Source organism: Octodon degus, unplaced genomic scaffold (assembly GCF_000260255.1).
Source record: "Octodon degus isolate 3935 unplaced genomic scaffold, OctDeg1.0 scaffold00085, whole genome shotgun sequence".
Lineage (NCBI taxonomy): Eukaryota > Metazoa > Chordata > Mammalia > Rodentia > Octodontidae > Octodon > Octodon degus.
The window spans coordinates 5,074,987-5,098,145 of NW_004524661.1; the positions used below are offsets into that span (position 1 = coordinate 5,074,987).

The following is a 23,159-nucleotide window of genomic DNA, read 5'->3' on the forward strand; positions in this document are numbered from 1 at the left end:
TAATAAAATATAGTTATTTTATTATATTTGAGGTTATTATATTATTGAATTATATTTGAGGTTCTCAAACTATGTTCCAAGAGAATTTTAAGATAACATGAAAAGGGGTCAGATATACTGGGAAACTGGATCTAACAAACCCTAACAGGTTTCCTTATTCCAGGATGTTTCAGGGCTTTAAATACGCTGTGGTGCAAATCTCCAGGACAGCACAAAGTGACCAGCACTTTCATTTTTTCCCAGGAATCTTTTTAACTCCACCTCCTAGCATGAAGAAATATGTGGAGCCAGTGGTCGTCCGAAGGCACCTGTAGAAGTGTCGGATTAGGTGAGTTCCAGGCTACCCAAATGGTGGGGAGTCCCTGTGCCCACGTGCTCTGTGCCTCTCTTTCCAGCTTGTGCTTCCCTTAAGGTGATTGGCTCCCAAGGAGCCCTGTGATCTGCTTTAAGGGGCTCTCCCAGGAAACAGCACATTTGAGCACTTACGAAGTCACTTAAAGATCTCCTCTGGCTCATGAAACCCTCCTGCAGCTTAAATGAAAAACACAGCCCCCCACCGCGCTCAGAGCACAGATCCAGGCCCAGCCTAAAGGGATTGCAAAACATACTCTAGCTTGCATTCATTTGGGAAAACAAAGAAAACTCCCCTCTCTTCTGCTCCAGACAGTCTGAGACACTTTTGTTCCCTTGGGCCCGTGCCCAGCTCTCTCATCTGCATCAGTCCTGGTACTAAATTGGTTCAAGGCTTGAAGGAAAGCTTCAGAGGAAAGAGGGAAAGGGATGTTTAGAGTTCTTAAAGGCTGAAGTCACCCTGAAGATCAGAGTTTAGTCCCCCTCTGGCCACGAGAGGGCGATGACAACAGCATCCGGGCAGAAAGCTGCACCCAAACTAACAGCAGTAAACTACACCTACTGCGTTTAGGAACAATGCGGGGGCTGGGGCATGACTTTGGGCATGCATGTGGGTCTGCCCGTTTATGGACCTGGACCTAAGACTTTGTAAACCTAAGTATAATAAAATGAAATCTGCACCTCTACAGGTTACAGGATGTAGTCAAGTAGCTAGATCAAAGTTTCTTGAAGGAAAATGAGGATGAAGGAATCAGAATAGCATTCATAGAAAAGGAAAAGAAAGGTGTTCTCAAAAGCACAGTTGTGTGTCAGTGTGCGTGTGAGCATGCATGTGCACACGTGTACATGTTATTGTGTCCGTGTGTGTGAAGGTGTGTAGGTTATGGGTGTAGGCATGAATGTGTGTGTGGACATGTATATACCAGGGGCTCCTTCAGACTTTCCTATTGGGAGCAGATCTCAAGGAATTCTGGGCAATACTTCTTCCAGTTTCTGCCCGTTCCTTTCAAACAAACAAACACATTCCTACAAGTATTTATGGAGCCTCTGATGCACCCCTCCCAAACGGCATCTGGAAAAGCTCAGACCCGGGCAATTTAGAGCCAACAGCATGGCACTGGAGAACCAAGGGAGGCTGGGGAGAAAGGATAATGCCGGGAACAAGAATGACCGTCTGCAGAGACTCTCCCTCCTCTGCTGCTCCAAGCGGCTCTGCGAAGTGGATCCAGACAGCGCTGTCCTCCCTTGTTTTAAGGAACCAAAGGCTCAGAAGTGACAGGATTGGCCCGGCAGGGCATCACCAGACAGGAAGCAGATGTTCAAGGAATCTGACAAGGTGCTGTCAGTCCACAGCCAAGTCCTGGACGTCACTATGTTCAGCAATACCCTGGGCACTGGGTCTTGCAAACAGGCTAATCTTTCTCCGGTGGGTGGGATTGTCCATGTCGCCAACACACAGAACTTCTAGTGACACGTGTGACTGTGGGGTGCAGTAGTGTCCACAAGTTTTCTAGGAAGCAACTGTAGGTCAATGCCTGACTACTAAACAGGGTAGGGACAAAGCTGCCATGTGTCAGAACGCAGGAGGTCAGCATCCCCAGTAGCTGCGTGAGTTCAGAGAAGTCACTCCTTCTCGGAGGTTTGGGGTGTTATCTATAAAATTAGGGTAGTTAGACTCTCTTTGGGGTCCGTGTTGGGACTGAGCTCCAGTCCATCGTTAAAATATGTACTTTTTAAAGTGCCAGAAGCTTTACCAGTCCCTCACTCCTAGAAGACAGTGAGCATCCACGTGTCCTTCCCGGACCCTGCTGGGGACCCCTTTCCCTCCTTGGTTCCTTCCCTCCCGCTCCTTTCCTGCCTCCTCCCTCGGCTCTCGGTCGCTCCAGCAAAGTTCTCAACTTAGTCTACATGACGCACGGCGCAGCCAATGAGAGGCGAAGCTGGCGTTTTTTGGGGGCGGGAAGGGTGGGCCCCGCGTCTCGGGTGTCTGCCCTGCTCCGTGAATGGAGAGAGCGAGCGCAGGCCAGCTCGCCCGGCCGCCCCCTGCCCCAGGCGCCGCCGCCGTGCTCTGGAGCCCAGCCCCACGCCCGACCTCCCCGGGCGGCGCGCCCCACTGCCCTCGACCCAGGTCCCCTCCCCGGCCCACACCCCGGGCGGCTGGCCAGCGGGACCAGGGGGCGCTCGGCACCTGGGCACTCCAAGCGATGCGCAGCGGGGCAGCTCCAGCCCCGCCGATGGAGCTGCTGCCGCTGCCGCTGCCGCTGCCGCCACCGCCCGGCGCGCCCTGCTCCGCCCGCGCCCCGTGCGCCTGAGCGCCGAGCTTGCCCCTCCTCCGCGCCAACTCCGCCGCGCGTTCCCCAGGCCGCCCGCGCTCCCCGCGTGCCTCCCGGGCTCCACGCGCCTCGCCCCGCCGAGGCAGCCTCCCCAGGGCAAGGGCCCCTGCACAGCATGGCCCCTGGGCGGACAGGGGCCGGCGCCGCCGTGCGCTCTCGCCTGGCGCTGGCCTTGACGCTCGTGAGCGTCCTGAGCGGGCCCCCGGCCGCCGCCTGCCCCACCAAGTGTACCTGCTCCGCCGCCAGCGTGGACTGCCACGGGCTGGGCCTGCGAGCCGTTCCCCGGGGCATCCCCCGCAACGCCGAGCGCCTGTGAGTACCCCTGGCCCGCCCCTCGGGGCCACCCACCTGGGTCCCACAGAGGGGCCCTTGGTCGCCAGATCCTTCCTCTCCCCTCCGTGGCGCTGGATGCGACCTCTGTACTCACTCCCTCTTAGGTCAGATCCCTCCTTCTCTAAGTTGGGGGGGGTGCTTTGGGCAGGTGTGGAGAGAGACATCCCCAAGCCCCCGTGATGGGTCAGGAGCAGTACCTTGGGGGCACAGGGTCCAGACGAAGGGCCCTCTGACAGCTTCCCGGGAGAAGCTGGCCATTGGCGAGAGGAGGAGAGCCCTGGACCCTGGAGGTCTTGGGGTCTGCGTGAGAGGTCCGCGCTCACGAGGAGATGTGGGGTTGGGGGTAGGGGCTGCAAGGTGAGGTTGACAGGCATCCGGTGTGTTGGAAACGGGAGAGAGGGCCCTAAGACCTGACCGCCTTGGAGATCAAAATGGGCCAGCGGCTCTGACTGCCCTTGCAAGCAAAGTTGAAAGTGTGTGAAGGTCTAACTTCTGAGAGGAACAGGACGAATTTGGAGTGGGTGCTTGCAAAACCCGCCCCGCCTGGAGCGCAGCCTCGGTGATGCCAAGTTGCAGCCCTGGTGAATTTTTTATGGCTGGGTTATAAATGCCTCCCCAAAGGGCTGGAGAATGGAAACGCTGACAGCCATTTAAATGAGACCTAGCGCTATAATCTTACAAACCGCACTCAGCCTCCAATCCCGAGCTTGGCAGAAAGTGGAGAGGCTTTTGGAGAGCGGGGTGAATTGACCCTCATTTTAACCCCAATTGTGCAACCAAATATTTACTTTTCATATGTCAACGTTTTGGAAACATTTATCATTTTGATCCTCAGACCAAATTCAAAACTTGGGCTCTGGGGTGGGCTCCTTGTAGCCCACAGTTGGGGGCAGGGTAAGGAAGGAAAGAGAAATGATGGAAGGAGTGGGAGCCCTCCTGGAACCCAGGCGAGGAATGAGGGAGGCTTTGCTGCAGACTGAGAGACACCCTGCAAGTCTTGGCCCCTGTCTTCCCCTCCCTGCGCATGTGTGCATGTGCGGATGGGGGGTACTTGGATCTCCCCTTCTGCCTTTTGAAGGGACTGGAAGAGAGAGGTAGTGAGGCCGTGAGGTGAAGGGCCCTGGAGTGCTGATTCCTGTCACCTCTCAATCACTTCACCTCCTCTTCCACTTACTTTTTGTGTCTGAGCAGCAGCTCAGTAGAAATCCCTGCCAAACTCCTGGTACTTTCTTTTGGTTCCAAAAACAATTTTTTTTTTTTTAAAGTTTTGTTATTTTGGGTTGAGGCACACCATCAGAGGTGGTGAGAGTTCAGTCTTCATTGACACATGCAGAGGATCAGGCTGGGAAATGACTTGCCCAAGGGAACATTGCAAGTTGGGTATGATTAAAGAGCCAGTATCCAGATTCCCACACCTTCATTCAGACATTATATTAGATCATTTCAGTGAAAAGCCCCTTTTAGTGGTATTTTTAGATACATATAAGCTAAGTGCCCTTCCTCCCTACACCAGTCCTGGCTGCATGAGTTAGTAAAATAATAACGTAGCTAATGTTTAATAAATGCCTCTCCTGTTTTGATCTGTGTCCATGTGTTATCTCCTTAAATTTCTGCAGAGTCCTGTAAGCTACATGGATAAGTGCTTACTACCACATGTTACATTTAAGCCACCTTGTCACGGATTCAAGGTCATGCAGCTAGTTAAGTGCTTGACTCCAAGCCTGCCTGACTTCTAAGCCCACACCCCTTACCACGCTGCTGGCTCCTTAGAACGAGGGCCAGTTTGGGCCACAATCTATAAACAGACCATTCTGGGAGGGTTCACATTGGGCTTGGGTCTTAGCAGAGGCCGCTATCCCCACGGCTTTGGGTGTTCCCTGCAAACATTCAGCTTGCTTTGACATGGGCTTTGTGGCTTGGGTTTTGAGACTGCTCTTTGCCCATCTTGAAATCGAGTCACATTTTTAGGAAGCCCAGGAGGATGGGCCACTCTAGTCCTGGAGACTTTGTGTTTTCAAAAGCCGCAGGCAAGATACTACATGGGAATGTGCCACCTGGCCAACCTCCGAAAGACTCAGGCAATTCAGGGCAGCCCATCTGCTCCACAGCTGGGGAAACTGGGTGGAGAATGAGCTTCTGGACATTCCCAAGGGCCACCTGCTGCAGGCATGGTCACTGACAGGGATCAGTAGAGTAGAAGCAGCTTTGAAATATCTGTATCCCGCCTGGCTCCATTCTGCTCACTGGTGACACTGGCTAAGGTGCATGGCAGTCATGGGGCTGCCAAGGAGGGCCTCGCCCCTGGTCTTCCTGCCTGCCTGTGAGTGGGCAGCAGCCTTTAGGGGTCAGATGGGTTGGTTCACCACAGGATATAAGGGCATCTCAACAGCAGTCTCTCAGTATCCCTCAGGCCCTCGCAGTGAACTCGGAGCGTTTCAGTTCTGCACACTCTTGGGGGATATTTGGCATTTCTACGCTATGCTGAGGATTTCTTCAGGGACATGTTGCTCATTCATTCCTCTGTTCATTCATTCAGCAAATATTGCTTGGGCTCTTCTCCTTTCCGTTACTGCATGTAAAATCATTGCATATACAGAAGCAAAACACCTCAACTTATGGCAATCAATGAGGGCACAAGCACCGCTCCTTTGATGAGCCTTTTAAATTTCCTAGGGATCATTTTGGCCTGGGCACCAATTTATCAGCATAGCTGGGAGATCCTCAGGACCTTCTAAGAATCCAGTGTTTTAAGCTCAGATGTTGCATTTGTCTTTAAAAACCATCAAGAGGTATTTTCTCCATTCTGTATTTCTGCTACTCTGCCTACAAAAAACAGCCTGTTGTGAAGGAAAGTGTATATTTGCTGTGTGCATGCCTGTGTCTGTGTGTGCGTGGTGGTTTCCCTAGGTGCTTGTTACTTCAGAAACCTCATGACATGACAGTAAGGACGACTTGAGTGAGAATAATGTGGTCCCCATTTGGATTTAGCTGCAGGCCAGGAATGTGCTATCTGTGTTGGGGGTCTGTGTTCTCAGTTCTTCCCCACAGTGTCAGTGTATTACCCAGAAAAAGCGCTCTGCCTTTTTATAAACTACTGACAACTTTTTTTCCTCCTCGATATGGAGGTGACACCCACAAGAAAGCTAAATAAACGGAGAGGAGACTTCAGTGTCATTTGTTACCCATGCAGCAAAGATAGAGGCTCCGAGAGGAAAGGAAGTGAATGTTGGTGCCCGAAACAAAACATTTACCATGGAGCACAGAGTAAACAGATGTTGCCTTTACCCTTCTGAGTACAAAAGGAACCCACAGATGTAATTCTTTTCCAACCACAATTGCAGCCTGGAAAAAGACAGAAGATGAAATAAACTCTCATGCGGGGCGTCTTCTCCCCGCAGTGCCCGGAGGCAGAGAGAGGCCCGCTTCGCACCCGCGGTGAGGTGGTGGCCTGCACAGTGGAGTGAGGGCAAGAGTGGACATCTTTGGTTTTTCACTTGGCTCCAGAGCACGCTGGAGACTGCTGTATTTAAATAAACATTTCCTGTTTGTGAAGGAAAGCGGGCGAGAGGCTGAAACGTGAGAATGTGGTAACTTAATTTTCTCCATCACTCCAGATGACGGCAAGCTTTGCCGGTGGTTGGGTCCAATAAAAACGACACTGTGTCGTAGGCTTTCCCTCACTTGACCACAGAGGTCCCAAGGTCAAGTGGGAGACTTTCCAAGATTCTCCACAGCCGGGCTCTGCATTCTGATACTCCTAGCCTTCAGGGCCAGCTCAGAGCACCAGGGGCAAGCCGGTGAATCAGGACCTCTCTGGGCCAGCCATGGTAAGGTGGCCCTTCAGGGAAGGTAGTGATTTTTTGGATTGCTTAAGGAGCAGTGGACCGTACCTGCCTTGAGGGTGCTGTGAAACTCTGAACAGACTGCTCCTTGCGGAGCTTCATTTCCCTGAAATTAGAATCCAGGCATCGTCTTACTGGTTTTCCATGTATAAGCTATAGTTCACTGGCGAACTGTCACAACTCGCTTCCTCAGTGCCCCAATCGGCATCCCAGTACCCGACAGTTGGTGAGTTTTCAACAAATACATGTTTAGTGAAAGACTAATGAGCTTCAAAAGTACAATCAGTTTTTTGTTTTTTTGTTTTTTTTTTTTTTTCCCCTTTTTTCCAGGGGAAAGTTGGGCAATTGCAGATTTACATTTTGATGGATGGCTAGGGGCAATTTACCAGTAATCTATTACATGAGATATTAAGGTCATCTAAAGTGTTAGATTTCCATGAACTAAAATTATTGCCTTACTAGAGTTACCCAAGACTCCTACTGAGTGATCCACTCTGCAGTCTGGTTGCCAGGTGTTGCTTAGCAACCTTGCAAAACTCCTACTGTGCACATGCTCACGAAAAGAGCCAGCAATCCTGAACACTTAAACCATAGGACTTTCTAATCAGAAACTCATCAGCATCATCCTGAGCTCTCTGTGGCTTTTGATTGCTTCTCTTCTTGTATTAATTGATATGTATTTGTAGGATCATTACTGAGTTTTGCTTTTGCCAATCATCTGGGATTTTTATTTCTGCTTTTTTTGTTGTTGTTGTTATTGCCCTTTCTACTCTTTCTCTGCTACTCTCCAGCTCTCTGTGTTTATTATCAATGGGTTCTTCTTCCAACCCTAGAAATAAATATAAAAGGTGGGTTTGGTCTGTGGAATGGTTTTCCTTGACTGTATGAGAACTACCAGGATCTAGGGTTCAATACATTGGGTTTTGCTCCGAGTTAAAGAGACAGATAGCTTTGTGTTTGAATTCACCACTGTTACATCCCTGCAGTTCCACCCTGGGTGTATTACTCCCTTTCTCCACACTGCAGAGGCTTTCGTCATTTGGTACCTCATTTCCACAATTGTAACGTGGGCATGAGCATTGTACGGTGATGCCAGAGAAGCCCAAGGCAGTCCGCGTAATGTGCTTCCAGGGCACCCACCCTGTTGTTCACATATTACCATTTCTGTGCCTGTTTACCTGACTACAATTTATCCATCTGTACAGTATGCACAATAAACATTCCTGTTTGGAAGCGTTAAATGGAATTGTGTATAGCAAGTGCTTAATAGTCTGGCACATGGGAGCCCTCCGCAAACAATTAATGATAGTGACCACGGCTATTATTTCCATGTGTGCATCTCACACCCTGTCCAGCTGAATGGTTTAACATATATGCTCTAAATTTTGTTCTACCCAAGAGTCCAGTGGAGACGAGGTCCTTGCATGTAGATGGGCTGTGTCAGCATTCTCTTGTCTGATCCCCACCTCCTTCCTTTCATCTCTCTGTCCTGCCCCTGCAGCTAAACCCAGGTTGGCCCCTGTTCCATAAAAGGGGACTTGTGGTTGAAGTGGTTTATACGTTTTCCATGGATGTGCCACTTTATGGTCTACTAAAATAAAAAATACATTCTATTTATTTATTTGGGAGGGTGGATTTTCATGGGGAACTTTTGACTCTTACTTTTTCTTTAAATGCTCTTTCCTTCTGTCTTTCCCCCAGATTCCTCCTTTTAGCAATTTCCCCTATTCCTCTCTTAATTGTTTTACTGGAAATAACCATATTTACAAATGCGCTCTACTCTCATTATGTAAGGTAGCCTTAACCCTTTGTAGAATAGCTGAAAAGAAAGGAAAACAAAAGAGCAAAGATGCTTTCCCAGGGAGCTTTTGGGGACCACCAAAGACCCCAGGTGAGATGGATGCAGGGGAATCCCCCTTCCCCCCATCCCTTGGTGGTCCATCATTGAATGCAAATCACCTTGCGTGCAAAGGAAGTGTACTGGAACTCTCCAGGACAAAAGTGTCCTGGAATCCTGACCTGTGTCCAGCCACTGCTGTGACTACTAGGCTGCCAATAGCCTCCTCTGTCAGTCCTGCTCATATGGTCCACATAGTTGTGGTTTTGCCAGGTTGGATAATCCCTGGGAAGACCTAACAAGAAGTAGGATAAACAGAACCTGATGCTTAGCATGCAAGGGAGTGGATGAGGATAGTATTGAGCTCTGTAGATACAGAAGTCGTCTCTAGACAGGATAGGTTTAATTCCTGCTTCTACCACCTACAAACTGGATGACCCCAGTTTCTCCATTTTAAAATGGAGCTAATAATACCCCTTCATAGATTTTGTGAGTATTGAACGCACTCACAGACTTCCTGGAGTACAGTGGGTGCACCACCATAGCTTTTCTTATTATTACCATCCTTCTCACTGACCATTTTCCTCCTCCCAGAACACAAGCAGGACAAAGCCTAATTTGGAAAAATACTAATTGCCAGGACTTTGAAAGGAGCCCTTCTGTTCAGGTTCTGTGCATGGGCAGTTTGGTCGTCTAGGACCAAAATAGAGAGACCTGTCATCATTCTTTGCATAATTTTATATCTAGTGATAAAGAATTCAGTTCTTCCTAAAGTAATTCATTTCATTAAAAAATAGTCCTAATTAGAAAATTTTCTTCAAGTGGAGCGTCAGCTTATTTATCATGGTTTCCTGTTATACAAAGCAAGTGTCATCCTTTTTGAAATGATAGGTTTTCAAAAATCTCTTTGCTACTATGTTTTTCATCACCCACTTACCAAGGATTCCGCTTTCCTTCCTTATAATTATGCCAACTATTTGGTTTACGTTACAGTTTGGGCAGGCCCTGTTCTCCAGTCCTTCTCTTCCTCTGAATTGTTTCTAGTCCTTTCTTACTATGTAAGTTGTTGAGTATCCTTTATCCAAGATGCTTGGGAAAGCAGTGGTTTGGATTTTGAATTTTTTTTCACATTTTGGCATATTTGCATTTACATAGTAAGACATAAAGAAGGGTCCCAAATGTAGATCCGTTTGTGTTTCACATACACCTTGTACACACAGCCTAAAGATAATTTTATATAGTATCTACAAACAAAACAAGTTTTATCAAGGTTTCATGGTGTGGGATTTTCCACTTTTATTATGTCTATGGTCAAAACATTTGAGATTTTGAAGCATTTTAGATTTCTTATTTTCAGGTTAGGGATGTTCAACACATATTAGTAAGGAGGAGACTTTGTACACCCTAACTCCTTATTTGACTTCTACTAGTATATTCTGAAGTGACCTTTTTACTTCTAACAGCAGTGGCCTTGTGCTGGCTTATTCTGACCTGGCTTGTTTTCCTCCCTGCCAGTATCTCTCCTGCCTTCCCCACTGTTACATTATTGTGTCCCCCATCCTAGGCATGTACAATTGACTTTCGGAAATCTAAGTGCAACAATTTTCATTCATCTTAATTAAATTTTGGCCAATTATCTTATTTCCTCAGCTTTTCAGGAACATTTTCTATTTTGATTTCCTCCTCTAGCAAATTAACCACATCTTCCTTCATCTCCCACGCTTTCCTCTGTAGTTTCAGTGAACTTGCCCTATGAATCTTTATCCAAGTTGTCAGTATAAGCACCATTGTCCTTTAATTCAAAACCTTCCCATGGTCTGAGGTATAGGATTATGTAAATATCTTGTCCTGTTCTTTCTGACTGAAGTGGATAAAGCTGTTGAGATATTACTGGCCTATGGCATCTTCTTTCTCTGAGGTTCTACTATTCATAATTTCCCTGGAATAACTTCCACTTAATGTTTTATTCTTCGGCATGCTGAATTTTCTGTAAACTCTTAGCTTCTCTTAGAACTTTCTGTTATGATGTACGCTTCATTCTTGGTCTATTAGGCTGGTCCCAGAATCCTTACCAGCATGCAATGCACAGTATAAATGTAAGGGTGTGTGTGCATGTTTGTGTGTGTGTGTGTGTGTGTGTGTGTAGGGGGGGAGGAGAGAGGGATGGGGACAGAGAGAGAGAGAGAGAGAGAGAGAGAGAGAGAGAGAGAGAGAGATTGAGAATGAATTTCTCTTGGCAAGTATTTTAGTCTGAGGAATCAACTCACATAACTTTACCACCTCCCCAACTCCTGGAGATTGAACCCAATATGCAAATAGTCTACCGATGAGCTCCAGCCCCATCCCCTTGTTTCAGCTTTTTTAGACACAGTGATTTGCTTTAATGCTTTGGCTACCCACTGGTATAGAGCACATTTACATAAGCGGTTGTTGGAGTAAATAGGATGGAGGATAAAGCACAGAGAACTGAAGCCACAGAGACGCCGCATACCTCTGGAAATAATATCGGCCGACTCCAGAATAGAAGCTCACTGGGGCCCTTCTTTGTGGTTGACCTTGCTGTCACTTCCCACCCATGAATTCACAGATGAAAACACCATATCTGAGAGGTGAAGTAACATCCCCAGTTAGGAGCAAGAGAGACAGGTTTGTCTCAGGGCCTGTACTGTAACCCCTGCTCCTGCCATTCCTCACATCTTTCAAGTTAGCTCTTTGTGTTTTGGGTCTTCACATTTCATTTTCAAAGAAAAATTTTAGAAAAGCAACTCCAGCTTGAATGACTGGGCAGTAGTTTGATGCTGGCATCATGAGAGACATGGCTGCGATTCAGACACCTGGTAAAGAGCAACCATCATGTCCAGTGCAGGGAAGGAGATGGTGTTTGAACCAGAGCTTCAGAGGCAAATAGGGTTCCCATAGGAAGAAATGAGACAGCATCGCAGTTCATAGAAGTTTATGATCAGATGAGCCTGAGGCCAATTTAAAATGATAGGAGCTGAACTTTAGGAAGTGTGTATCTGATAGAGGTATCTAGGAGAGAATCTAGTAAGTCAAGCTTTAGGAAAGCATATCACCATATTATGTGCCAGAACAATTAAAAGACCACAGTAAACGGGGAAGAAAGTATATTATTATTATTATTATTATTATTATTATTGATTTGAGGAATGTATTGGTCTCCTGACTGTTGCTATAATAAATATTGGAAGCTGATAGTCTATACAAAAAAAAGTTGATTCATCTCATGTTTTTGGAGGTTGCCAATCATGCTGCTGACTCTGGAGAGGACCCTGTGTGGCTGTGTCGCACCATGGTGGATGGCCACACAGTGGGAACATGTATGGTAGGGAGAGATCATATTATGAGACAGGAACTAAGGAAGTGGGAGGGGCCCATCTTGCTCCTGAATAAGGATTCACTCTTGTGAGAAGGTTCCATGAAAACTACATCGATCCTTCTGAGACGAGTTCCCCCAAATGACGTGATTAATTGTAAGAAGGCCCTCCTCCTGTAGGATCTGTCTTCTGATACTGCCACACTGGGACCAAAGGTTCCAACACATGAATCTTTACAAAGGGGACATATTAAGCCATATCTGAGCCATAACAAGGGAATAAGTTCACTAAGAGCAGTTAGGATGATGGACCTCTTAACTAGCATTTGTCCCCTCAGATGGCTACTCAGAGCTCCACAGATTGTCTGTGTTTCTCATTAAATGCACCAGGTATTTTCTCTTAGTCATGATCACTGGGCTTCTCTCGCCCTGGCATCAGTTCCTGTTAGTTCAAGATGTATATAGGCTACACCCTGGCTAGAGTAGACTCTAACTTCACTTATCACAACCTGTCACTGCTTGTGTGGGCTCAGGCTTCTTTTCTCCTGTCCGAAATACCAGACTGGGTGTCTGACCCCTGATTCATTCTGTACTTTGGCAGTGGTATGCGCTGTGGTTTGTGAAAGTTGGCCAGCTCCTTTAACCACCCACCTTGTCTCCCTCTTGAGGTTTTTGTTTTTGCTTTTGTTTTTGTGCCTGTTGAGATCCTGTGCATTACTTCATGTGCCCATTCTTTCCCTGGTCCTCTAGAATAAGTGTATTCCATAACTCAGCTTTGACTGCATAGCATGGAATCCTTTGTCCTCTGCTAAGCTGAAGTTTATAGCTTGGCCATGGAGTTGCACATCTTCTACATCTCTCTGTGAGCCTGAGCTGTTTCTGTCTCTTGTCTTAATACTTGGAGTTTTCTTGTCTGTCTTACCCTCCATGTATCCCTTGTGGCCATGATAGCAAATTTAGACTGTTGTCATCAGAGCTGCAAGTCTTGAGACTGCATTTCAGGAATGTCTTGGTTTGGATCTTAATTACAGTCTGATGACTATCCTGAAAGCAACCCCATAGTTCATCTTCATGGCCATTGGAAGCCTTTGATTATGTCCAGGGTAGTATAGAAGGGGGTTCTCAGGCTAGACTGTTAGTGAAGTGCTTCGACACACTTCCACTCTACCTTCACCCCAAGCAGTGCATGCACAGATTGGTTTTTTGTAATTGTAATATAGAGTGGTGATGACTTCACTGGAAAGCTGTCTTGCTCAGAAATACATTGTAGAAGTTTCAGGATTATCAAGGACTTCTCACTGACATTGTTTCTCTGTCCTCTCAGTCTCTGCCCAGCTGTAGAATGTAGTGAGAAAGTTTTCTATGCTACAGGTTTTGTAAGAGATGTTAACTAGAAATCAGTAGGAATTACAATTTAGATGTGACAGCAAACAGGTGGGAAGACCTAGGCCAAATCTTGGTTCTCCAGCTTCCTAACTGCAGGACTCATATGAGAACCTTTCTGCATTGCCTCATCTTTTACCTTTGGAATGGCAGGAAAAACACATTTTGTGGGGCTGACACAAGGTTTAAATGAGAGCAGATTTCTGCAGATGTCTCTTAAGTGTAGTCTATGTGAATACTTTAATGGGTCTGCCCATGATATGTGATTTGAACCCCCAAATCCTGTATCTTGAAGATGATTAAGGTATATTTTAGAATCTCTCAGATACAGGTGAGGAAACTTAAAGAATTTAACAACTTTCTTTATAGCTGCCCATATCTTCCAAATTTTAATCTAGTGTTCATTAGCACTTAACCAAATGCATCTTTTACAAATGCAAACATAGCTGGGTGTGGTGGTGTACACCTGTGATCCCAGCACGAGGGAGGGTGAGACAGGAGAATTGCCTTGAGTTCAAAATCAATGTGGGCTGCATAGTCAGTTCAAGGCCAGCCTGAACTATAAAGCAAGACCTTGTTGAAAAGAAAAGAAAAAAAAAAAGGAAGGAAGGAAGGAAGGAAGGAAGGAAGGAAGGAAGGAAGGAAGGAAGGACGGACCAGCTAGGTAACTCAGAGGACTAAGTACCTACTTAGGTAAATGCAGGGACCGGAGTTCAATTCCCAGTACCGCATGCTGCGCCAACTGCCCCTAGGGCACACTGAGTCAGCTGAGGAGACCAGGCATGATGGTGCAGCCTGTGATCCCAGTGCTGGGGAGGCTGAAAATAGGAGGATCACTATGAGTCTGAGCTGTGTAGTGAGACCTTATACCAAGTACATTTTAAAAAAAGAAAGAAAAAAAGAGAAAAGAAAAACAAAGGAACCAAATGTAACCATAGTGTCACAGAAGCCATCTCAACAACCCGACCATTGTTCAGTGGGCTTTTCACTTCACTGGGTGATTAACAAGTGGCAATGTACAAGATAATAGGACTGAAGAGGGGAATGCATGAAGGATGGAATCATATAAAAGAACCATTTCTTGAGAGTCTACCTCAATGAATAAGGCAAGTGAAACTCTCTCGTAACCAGAAGAGCTCAAAATAATATGCAGATGGTTATGGACTGTCTCTTTGCATCAAGTGACTCAGGAAGTAGAAGCTACCATATTGGACTCAGTGGGTAGACTTATGGGCTGGGGAGATGCCGAAACAGGGAAGGATATAGCATTAAGCCTTCAGGAGCCGCTGATGAATACAAGGCCTGCTCACTCCTCTTAGTGTGTATAAATATATAGAAAAACTCACACACCATAAAAAATAGCACAAGTAGAATTAAAAAAAAACTCAAGGGGAAAATATTAATCTGAGAACAATTGTATCCGAGAAAACCTTCGCGTATGCCTCCATAGCTAGTTGGCAACCAGCACAAGTTCTGCATTTTATTAGACTCCTAACTGTGCATAGAACACTGATCTTATTTGAGAGGCATTTCATAAACACTGATGTGCAGCACAGACCCATGAGGAGCTATAGAATCTCCTTTGGGAGCCCAAAGTCCCCTGCCCTCTGGAGTTACAATGGAGGCCATAGATAGGACCCGCTCCTGAGGAGGGGGGCGTCTGATTAATTTTTATTTTTCCTTTGGGAGATCTTGCCTTGTGCCCAGAGACCTGGAAGGTAGTGTGTGAAGAGTTGCTTCTCAGGCAGAATTCACCTGGTCTTTCCTGACAGAAGGCTGTGGCTTGCACGAGCTGTGTGCAACATGTCCATTCCATCTCCTTCACTAACCTGTCTCTTCCCATCTCTTGCCAGTTTGTGAATTCTGCAATCCTGCCACTGAACTAGGTTCTTTTCTTCTTCTCATTGACTTCCTTAACTAAGTACTTTTAGAGTGTTGCTGGGATCATCTGGTCTACCTCCTCCCTCCTTACTAATCTCAATCTACCATGAAGTGGGACAGCCAAATAGCTCAGTTAATTAAAGCACCTGCAAGTGGGCTCAGGGGCAAGGGGTTCAATCCTTGGGCCTGCTGTGCTGGGCCTGCCCTCGGGGCATGCTGAGACAGCAGTTGAGATGGGGCATAGTGGCACATGCTCTTGGGAGGCTGTAAACAAGCAGATCACTAAGAGTCTGATCTAGTAGTGAGACCATGAACACCCTATAGACCCTTCCCTAAAATACAAAAAAAAAAAAAAAAAAAAAAAAAAAAAAAAAATCCACCATGAAGGAAAAATGCCCTTAGGTAACAGGAGGATACTCAGCTTTCTGGTGGAGTTTGCTCTTAAGGGAAGTTCTTCTGTGTTTGTTTCTGCATTTGGGCTTCATATGATATTGCTCAGACCCATTGAGAAGTCTGTGCCGTACAGGAAGCCAGAGAGACATAAAAGGAGGCCAAATCTAACATTGAAAATGAAGAAAATGGGGAAGAAGCAGCAAAGAGGAAATTTGAGACTGCTGACCACATTCTAAGGGTGCTCAACACCATATCTGTAGCTTGTGTAGAGTCCAGGGAGGGCCGATCCTGCACGAGGAAAACAGAAAGGGAAGGAGCAGTGCGTATCCAGACTGGCGCAGGAGTACAACATGAGAAAGACATTTGCTGCCTGGAGAGCTTTTACTGAGTGTAGTCCTGCACCCCACCCCCTGCAGATCATTTCATACCACAAGATGGTAACCAGTCTGCTCTGTTCATTTGGTTGAGGCGTACATTGTAATGCTTTTTGAAATGTTTCCCATACGCGTCCCCCTGCCATGTGCCCTCCTTGTACATTCTAGAAAGGTTGCAAAGACCTAAGTCTCCTCCTGGGTTCTTAGCTGATTGGAGCTGTGTGCTGATTTGAGTCAGATGCAGCCAGGAAGCTCTCTTTCCATCTTTAAAACAAGAAATGTCTCTTTCCAAGAAGAGCGCACTACAGCATTCTTTGTGTGTTGCTAACGAACAAAGAAGCCCCGTTGCAAAACAGAATTTCATGAGCAGAGCAGGACTGATAGCACCTCTTGCCAAATGTGACTGTGTGTAGTTGTGTGGGGGGAAAACAGCTTTGTCAAGAGAAAGGCTGAGGGAGGCAGCTTGAGGGAATTTTTAGCAACTGCAGGATGGTAGTGGAAAGAATGGTTTCCTGGGAATTTGGAGACCTGGATGTGCCACATGGAGTGACCTTGGACAAGTCACTTGACCTCTCTAGGCCTCAGTTTCCTCGGCTTCAAAAGGGATGAGGGGAACAGACTGGATGATCTCCAAGGATCCTTTCAACCCTATGCGCCTTCACTTTTGGGGGCTGGGATTTAGGGTTTAGACCTAAGCCCATGTTCAGCCAACCCAAGGGACATCCTAGAGGCAAGAGAGACTCCAGGACAGCTGCTTCAGGGAGTGGCTGGTCCTTGATTAAGGCTCAAATAATTAGCTGAGCTCCAGAGTTAAGCCTCCTGAAATTAAGAAAGAAAAAGATGGTTAGTTTCAAAAATAGAAGGCAATGTGTCTTAAAATTGATTGGCTTAGGGTTTTGTAGGTTTTGCAGAAAGACATAATTTCCCTTCCTCCAGCACACAGTGGTTTAGAGTCTTGATGCTGGAGTTGGTGTGACCTGAGTTTGATTGCTATCGCTGGCCGTGTTCCTCAGCAGTAACCTGCTTCAGTGGGTTGTGGCAGGATCAAATCAGGCAATACCCATCAATCTGAGAGGACAGAGCCCGGCATTAATTAACCATTCAGAAAGCTATTATGCTAACTACCTTTTGCTACTTAATAACCACATCAAAATTTAGCATTGAAAAGCAGGCTGCATTTTATTCTGCTCCATGACTCTGGGTCAGGAGAGTTGGCATAGCTGGGTAGGGATAGCTCATCTCTGCTCTGTCGTGGTTAGAGAATCAACTGGAAGATCAGGAACGATGGGGGTGGCAGGGAGCTTGCAAGACTGGGTACTTGAATCCCCTACAGGCTGTTGATGACATGCCTGGTTGGAAGGCTAAGCTCAGCTGGGACTAGGGACCAGAGCACCTGTACACGGGACCTCTCTGTGCAGCTTGCATTCCTAGTGTGGTGGGTTCCGAGCATCTCACATCTCCATAGAGGTTCAGGACTCCAGGAAAAAGCAGGCAGAAACTCAGCCCAACTCTGAAGGCACTTGGCTCTGTGTAAACTCACCTTAGGATAGAGAGCAAGTTCAAGGGCGGGGCCAGCTCTCCAGAAGAATTCTTCCTGCAGCAGCTGTGTTGCAGCTATCATTAAAACCTCAACCGCTATGTAATTATCAGTACTATTTTCTATACCACTGAGCGTAATCTTAATTAGATTAAAAGATTTTTTCAGGGCAGGAGCTCTGCATTTCTCTGTGGAAGGTTAGGAGTACTGGTGAAAATAAAATAAAGTCAACAGCTTTTTGAAGTCACAGAATTGCATAGGTAGCAAGTTTGGGTGGCCTTGAGCTTTACAGCCAAAGAGATCTAGACCCAAAACCTGAATTCAAGCTATATAGCCTCCAGCAAGTTAATTGTGTTTCTCATTAAAAAGTGGAGATAGTAAAACTCATTGAAACAATTAGGAATAATATGTGTGAAGTACCCAACACATAGGTGATGGCCTAACCCAGTTTAGCGTACCAGGAAACCTGTGGCATTGTGGCATGCACACAGAAGCTCAAGTCAGATAGACCTGGTTTCAAATCCCATTGCTGCATGTGTGTCTGAAGATAGGTCCTCATATCTCTTTTAGTCTTGGGTTCCTCATCTGTCAAATGGATCCCATAATAACTTCCTTTTAGGGTTATTATGGGCACAAGAATTATGTCACAGAAAGCTTCAATTTCAGAATCTGACACATTAAGTGTAGATTTAATGTATCAGACCTATAAATTGAGTGGCCACAGTTAATACATAATTATACTGTTGTTTGTATGTTACTTCACCCATGCTTTTATGGATTGAACAACTATGTGTTTAATAATAACAACTCAAGATGGTCTCACTCTTTAAGCCCCTGAATACTTGGGACCTTAGGTGCTTAGATATGGGAAGATGATCTCACAGGATGAAGAAATAAGCTGTTGGAAAGGAGCTCAGGGTCCCAGGCAAACTGCACAGCACAGTGCTCTATTTTCGCACATTTGCATCCGAGCTTTAATTGTTCCTGTTGACTACTGATGCCAGAGAGCTCCTGCTTTGCCAACTATACCCACTTTGCTGAGAGATCCTTATGTTCAGCTCTCAACTGCTGTGTCACTGTGGGAAAGCGTGATAGATAGATCTTACCTTGTATCTGCCCCACCCCTTTTTTTTTGGTACTGGGAATCAAACTCAGAACATTGAACTTGCCAAGCAGGTGCTTATTCTGCTGAGCTATCTTCTCGGCCCCTGTATCTGTCCCCCCTGCCCTTGGCACCTATCTTTTAAAGTATTATTTTCTTACCTCAGACTTGGCAGGCTGTACGATTTCTGTTTGTGAGACAGGGACACCAGGACAAGTTGAGACACTAGCTTTGACTTTCCCAAGTAGTTTCTGGAACCTTCTCCTCTGTCAGATTGCCCTGACTATGCATGCCCTGTTTCTTCTGGAAGATCTCCCCAGAGATCTAATCTTAAGGGTGTGTGTGTGTGTGTGTGTGTGTGTGTGTGGTATTTTAGATTATGTCAGAAAAGTCTCTGACTTTGTCTTTAGAAGAAAACCACAAGCACAATATTTCACAAATGATTCTGAAGTCATTCATGGCCACCTCTCATGGAGACATATTTCTGCTGAATGAACCTGTCTGTCTCTGTGATTTTGTTTATGAGCTTCTGGAGTTTTGTGGATTCTTCTTTGGAATCCTTGTGAAATCATCTTATGTCTTCTTGCTTTTATGAGTTTCTCCGTCTGTGTCTGTGGTTGTGTGCTGGGTTTTGCCTGATGGAAGGTCTATTGATCTTGCTAGGGATGGCCTTTCTTATGTTAATTAGAATGTCATCTTCTGTAACCTTGGACTGCAGGCTGGTGAGTCTGAGTCACAGGTGTTTCCTTCTAGGCAAGGGGTCAGCTAATGACCCACCTCATGTCTCCTGGATGCTTCTTCCCTGGAATTGCAACTTTGATCATTGACGCAGAGATTGAACTGATGGCTTTCCATCTTACCTTCATACTTGGGTGCAAAGAATGATGTGTGTGCCGGACCTGTTCTGATGATTTTCAGTCCAATTTTATGTACCTATTCTTAATCCAAAAGTCACTGGTAGCTTTTGAGAAAATACCTTTTGCTCAAGTTTGCAAACTTATAAGCAAACAATTCTAAATGAAAAAGGTATAATCAACACCCTCCTGGAGGAGAAAGTAGCACAATGAGAAAGATTATGTATGGCCAGTGGAAAATGGTAGGTCTGGGTTTGAATCATAGTCCCAGCTGGTTGCCCTTCAGCAAGTTCATTTTTCCCTGGGGATGTTAGCATCATTGTAAAATAAGAGTAATGAGTTCTGAAACTCTGGTTCTTGAACTTGCCTGCATGTTAGAATCACCAGAGGAGACATAAAATTACCAAGGCCAGGGTCTTGTCCCCAGAGACCTTGATTTAATGATTCTGAGGTGCCTTTGGTGTGTTGGGTTTCTATAAAGCTCACAGGTGTCTCTGGTGTCCAGCAGTGTTTGAGAAAAGTGACCAAAAGAAATTCTACAAAAAATGATAGGGAAAAATAAAGAAGACTATGTAGGACACATAGCATAAAATAAGATTGATATAACTCACTCTGCTTCTCTTTCCTTTCTATGGTGAGCAACAATCACTTGCTTTTGCTCCTAGTACAATTTTCTTTGTTTGGAGTAGTCATAGCAATACATGCATTTAAAAAAAATAGGCAACCACAGTGCAGTATAACCTTGCTTATTTGTCCCATTTGAGGTGAAGGCTAATCGTAAATGTAGCCAGAATTATAGAACACACAAAAATGTGATTACTTTCACATTCATAGGGTAACTAGGGCGAGTTCAACAATGCTTTGTGAGAACATTCTATGGAGTAACTGCTTTAATGGATAGACAAAATTGATTTATAATTACCATGGCAACAGCAAAATGGAATGATGTCTTCCCCAGGGATGTGGATCAGGACCCAGGAGAATTATATCTCATGTCTGCCTTGCAACTTGCTCAGTGACCTTGGCTCAGGCAGTACATTTCTCAAGTCCTTGGTTTCCCTAGAGCCCATTTTCCAATCTGTCCACCTTCAGTGGATTTTTTTAAAAATGAAGGCAATATATTGATGTGACAGTTTTTTAGACAATCACAAGAAGATGCAGTGGAAAGCAGAATGGATCCAGGGCATGGAGCCTCATGGGTGACAGAAGCATCCATTCTGTTGTCCCATTTTCCAGCTTCTCTCACACCTTCGGAAGCTTCTCCAGTCCTCTGTCTTCATACACTCTCCTCTAAAAGAGGACTCAAAAGGAACTTTCCAGTAATCCAGTGCTTTCTGTACTAGTACTATTGAAATTTAGGGTTGGATGTTTGTTATTATTCAGAAGACATTCTGCTTATTATATATTATTTAACAACACGCCTGTCTTCTAGTCATTAAATTCCAATAGCACCCCTGCTATGTGGAAGCCAAAAAGTATTTCCAGATATTGCTAAACCTCCCCTCCAGTTAAAAGGCATCGTTTAGCTCGGTCTCAGTGACGTATGCTTACATTAATAAAGTAGTATCAATGTGGGTGTGCGTAGTGGTCAATCTCTGTAGAGCCAGTAGAGATTTTTCCATATGTTTGTGGACTAGATAGCTGTTTGGAATCCTTATAGTCATTCTGCAAATAGAGGAGTTCTGAGTTACAGAGAATTCATAGTGATAGTAACTGCCATTATTGAGTGTTTATTAAGTGCTGTTCACGCAGCAAAGTGCTGTCCATGTTACATTGTCTCAGTTAATATATTGACAGAGTTTGTGAATTAGTGGCCAAATCTAGCCCTGAAAAGTGTTGTGCTTGGCTCATGTCTGTCTGTCTGTCTGTCTGTCTGTCTGTCTGTCTGTCTTTCTTTCCTTCTTTCTTTCTGTATTTGGTACAGGGTCTACAGGGTCTCACTGTAGACCCTGCAGACTGGACTCGTAGTGATCCTCCTGTTTTCAGCGTCCCAAGCCCTGGGATTATAGGTGCACGCCACCACGCCCACTCTCAATCCCTGTTTTAGTGTGCCCCAGGGTCGGGGCCAGCACCACATGCAGGGATTGAATCCCCACCCCCTCCCCACCCCAGGCCACTGTGCTCTGCCTAAGCAGGCGCTTTAATCTGCTGAGCTATCTGGCCAGCCCTTGGCTCAAGTTTTATTAACTCATATTCATGTAATTTTTTTAATGTTAATTTCTTGTCAACATTTTTTAAGATCGGGTGAATAATGTATAAATCTATTACTAGCTTCTTCTTTAAAAATTGGACAGTCTAAACACAATAATCAGTGCGGCTGGGTGGCACAGTTGATGATCTTATAAAAAGCCCTGGTCCCATTTCCTTCGATCCTCACCATCTATACTAACTCCACACTGAGACTGTGCGTCAGCCACTGTTTGACACCATATTTAATTTTGTTCAGCCTGCCCTTATTCACTCCCATCCTCTGCACAAGCGTGTGCTTGCCTGGCTTCTTCCTCACAACTACACTGTGTGATGTGTTCCAGTTGTCATATTAAAGGTGAGAAAATTGCAGCTGAGCAAAAGGGGAGCTCCTGTCCAAAGTCCCACAGCAGAGAGAGCTGGAAGAGGAGCCCAAGGCTTCCTGCCCTGCTAGTGTCCTGCCTTGCAGCACAGGCTGCTTGCTGGTAGGCTGGGCATCGCTGCCTCCTGAGATGCTCCAGCCAAATCTTCCGCAGCTTTCCGTTTCCTTGGAGAACAAATTTTAGTGTCCCTTTTGCTCACCAGGAAACCCACATGCCTCCAGGATGGGAAGTGCATCTTCTGAGCACAGCTCCCCAAGCTGGGTTTTTTTTTTTTTTTCTTGTGTTGTTGTCACTTTTGGGCTGTGTCCAAGGCTGCTCACACACTCCCACGTAGCCGAGGGGCCAGCTGGTGTGATTCTGCCTGAGACAGGGCCGCTTGCCTGTGGGGAGGATGTGATTGCTTTAGGAAATTAAGTGGGAGTGATTAATTAGGAAATGTACTGAGGGCTCTGGAAAGAAATAGCAGAAATGAAAAAGAAATTGGAACCCTAAATACAGAGTGCTTCTGGCCACATGGCTGAGGCTGGGCTCCCTGGGACTGAAAGCAGTCGCTCCTGTGCTTTCTGTAGCTGTTGCTCTTTGGTACAGCACCACTGGCATGAGGACACTGAGAGGATCCAGGAAGTCCCCAGGCCCATGTCCTCTTCTGTTGAATGTGAGATGAAGATGCAGGGCGATCTTCAGAGAAGCCAGGCAGAATATAAGGCAAAGCAGGACTCGGGACTCAGGAAGACCCGAGTTTCTATTCCTGATGCATCCTTGCTAGATGTAGAATTCTGGTCAAATCTGAGTCTTGCTTGGGTTTCTCTCTGTAAGCAGCACTGACTATAGGATTTTTGCAAGAAATTCATGAACAAAAGCTGTGTAATGAACTGCTACTAAGCTACTAAGGCCACCAGTCTAGAACCTTGTTTGTATTTTCTTAATTCTTACAACAACATTGGTACTATTGGTTGTCCATTTCATGGTTGAATAACAGATGCTGAGGGATATATTGTTGACGTGAAAGCTCCTAAGGGACAGACCAGCTTCTTA

At 45.9% G+C, this 23,159-nt stretch overlaps 1 protein-coding gene across 1 annotated transcript in view; it reads left to right on the plus strand.

Annotated features, from left to right (window-relative positions):
* Positions 1 to 2,365: 2,365 nt before the first annotated feature.
* Slit3 (slit guidance ligand 3) overlaps positions 2,366 to 23,159 on the plus strand; it is a 621,317-nt gene continuing 600,523 nt past the window's right edge. Inside the window, exon 1 of the mRNA XM_004637040.1 lies at positions 2,366 to 2,996. Coding sequence (XP_004637097.1) covers positions 2,800 to 2,996 — 197 coding nt within the window. The 5' untranslated portion in view covers positions 2,366 to 2,799. The remainder of the gene's footprint in view (positions 2,997 to 23,159) is intronic.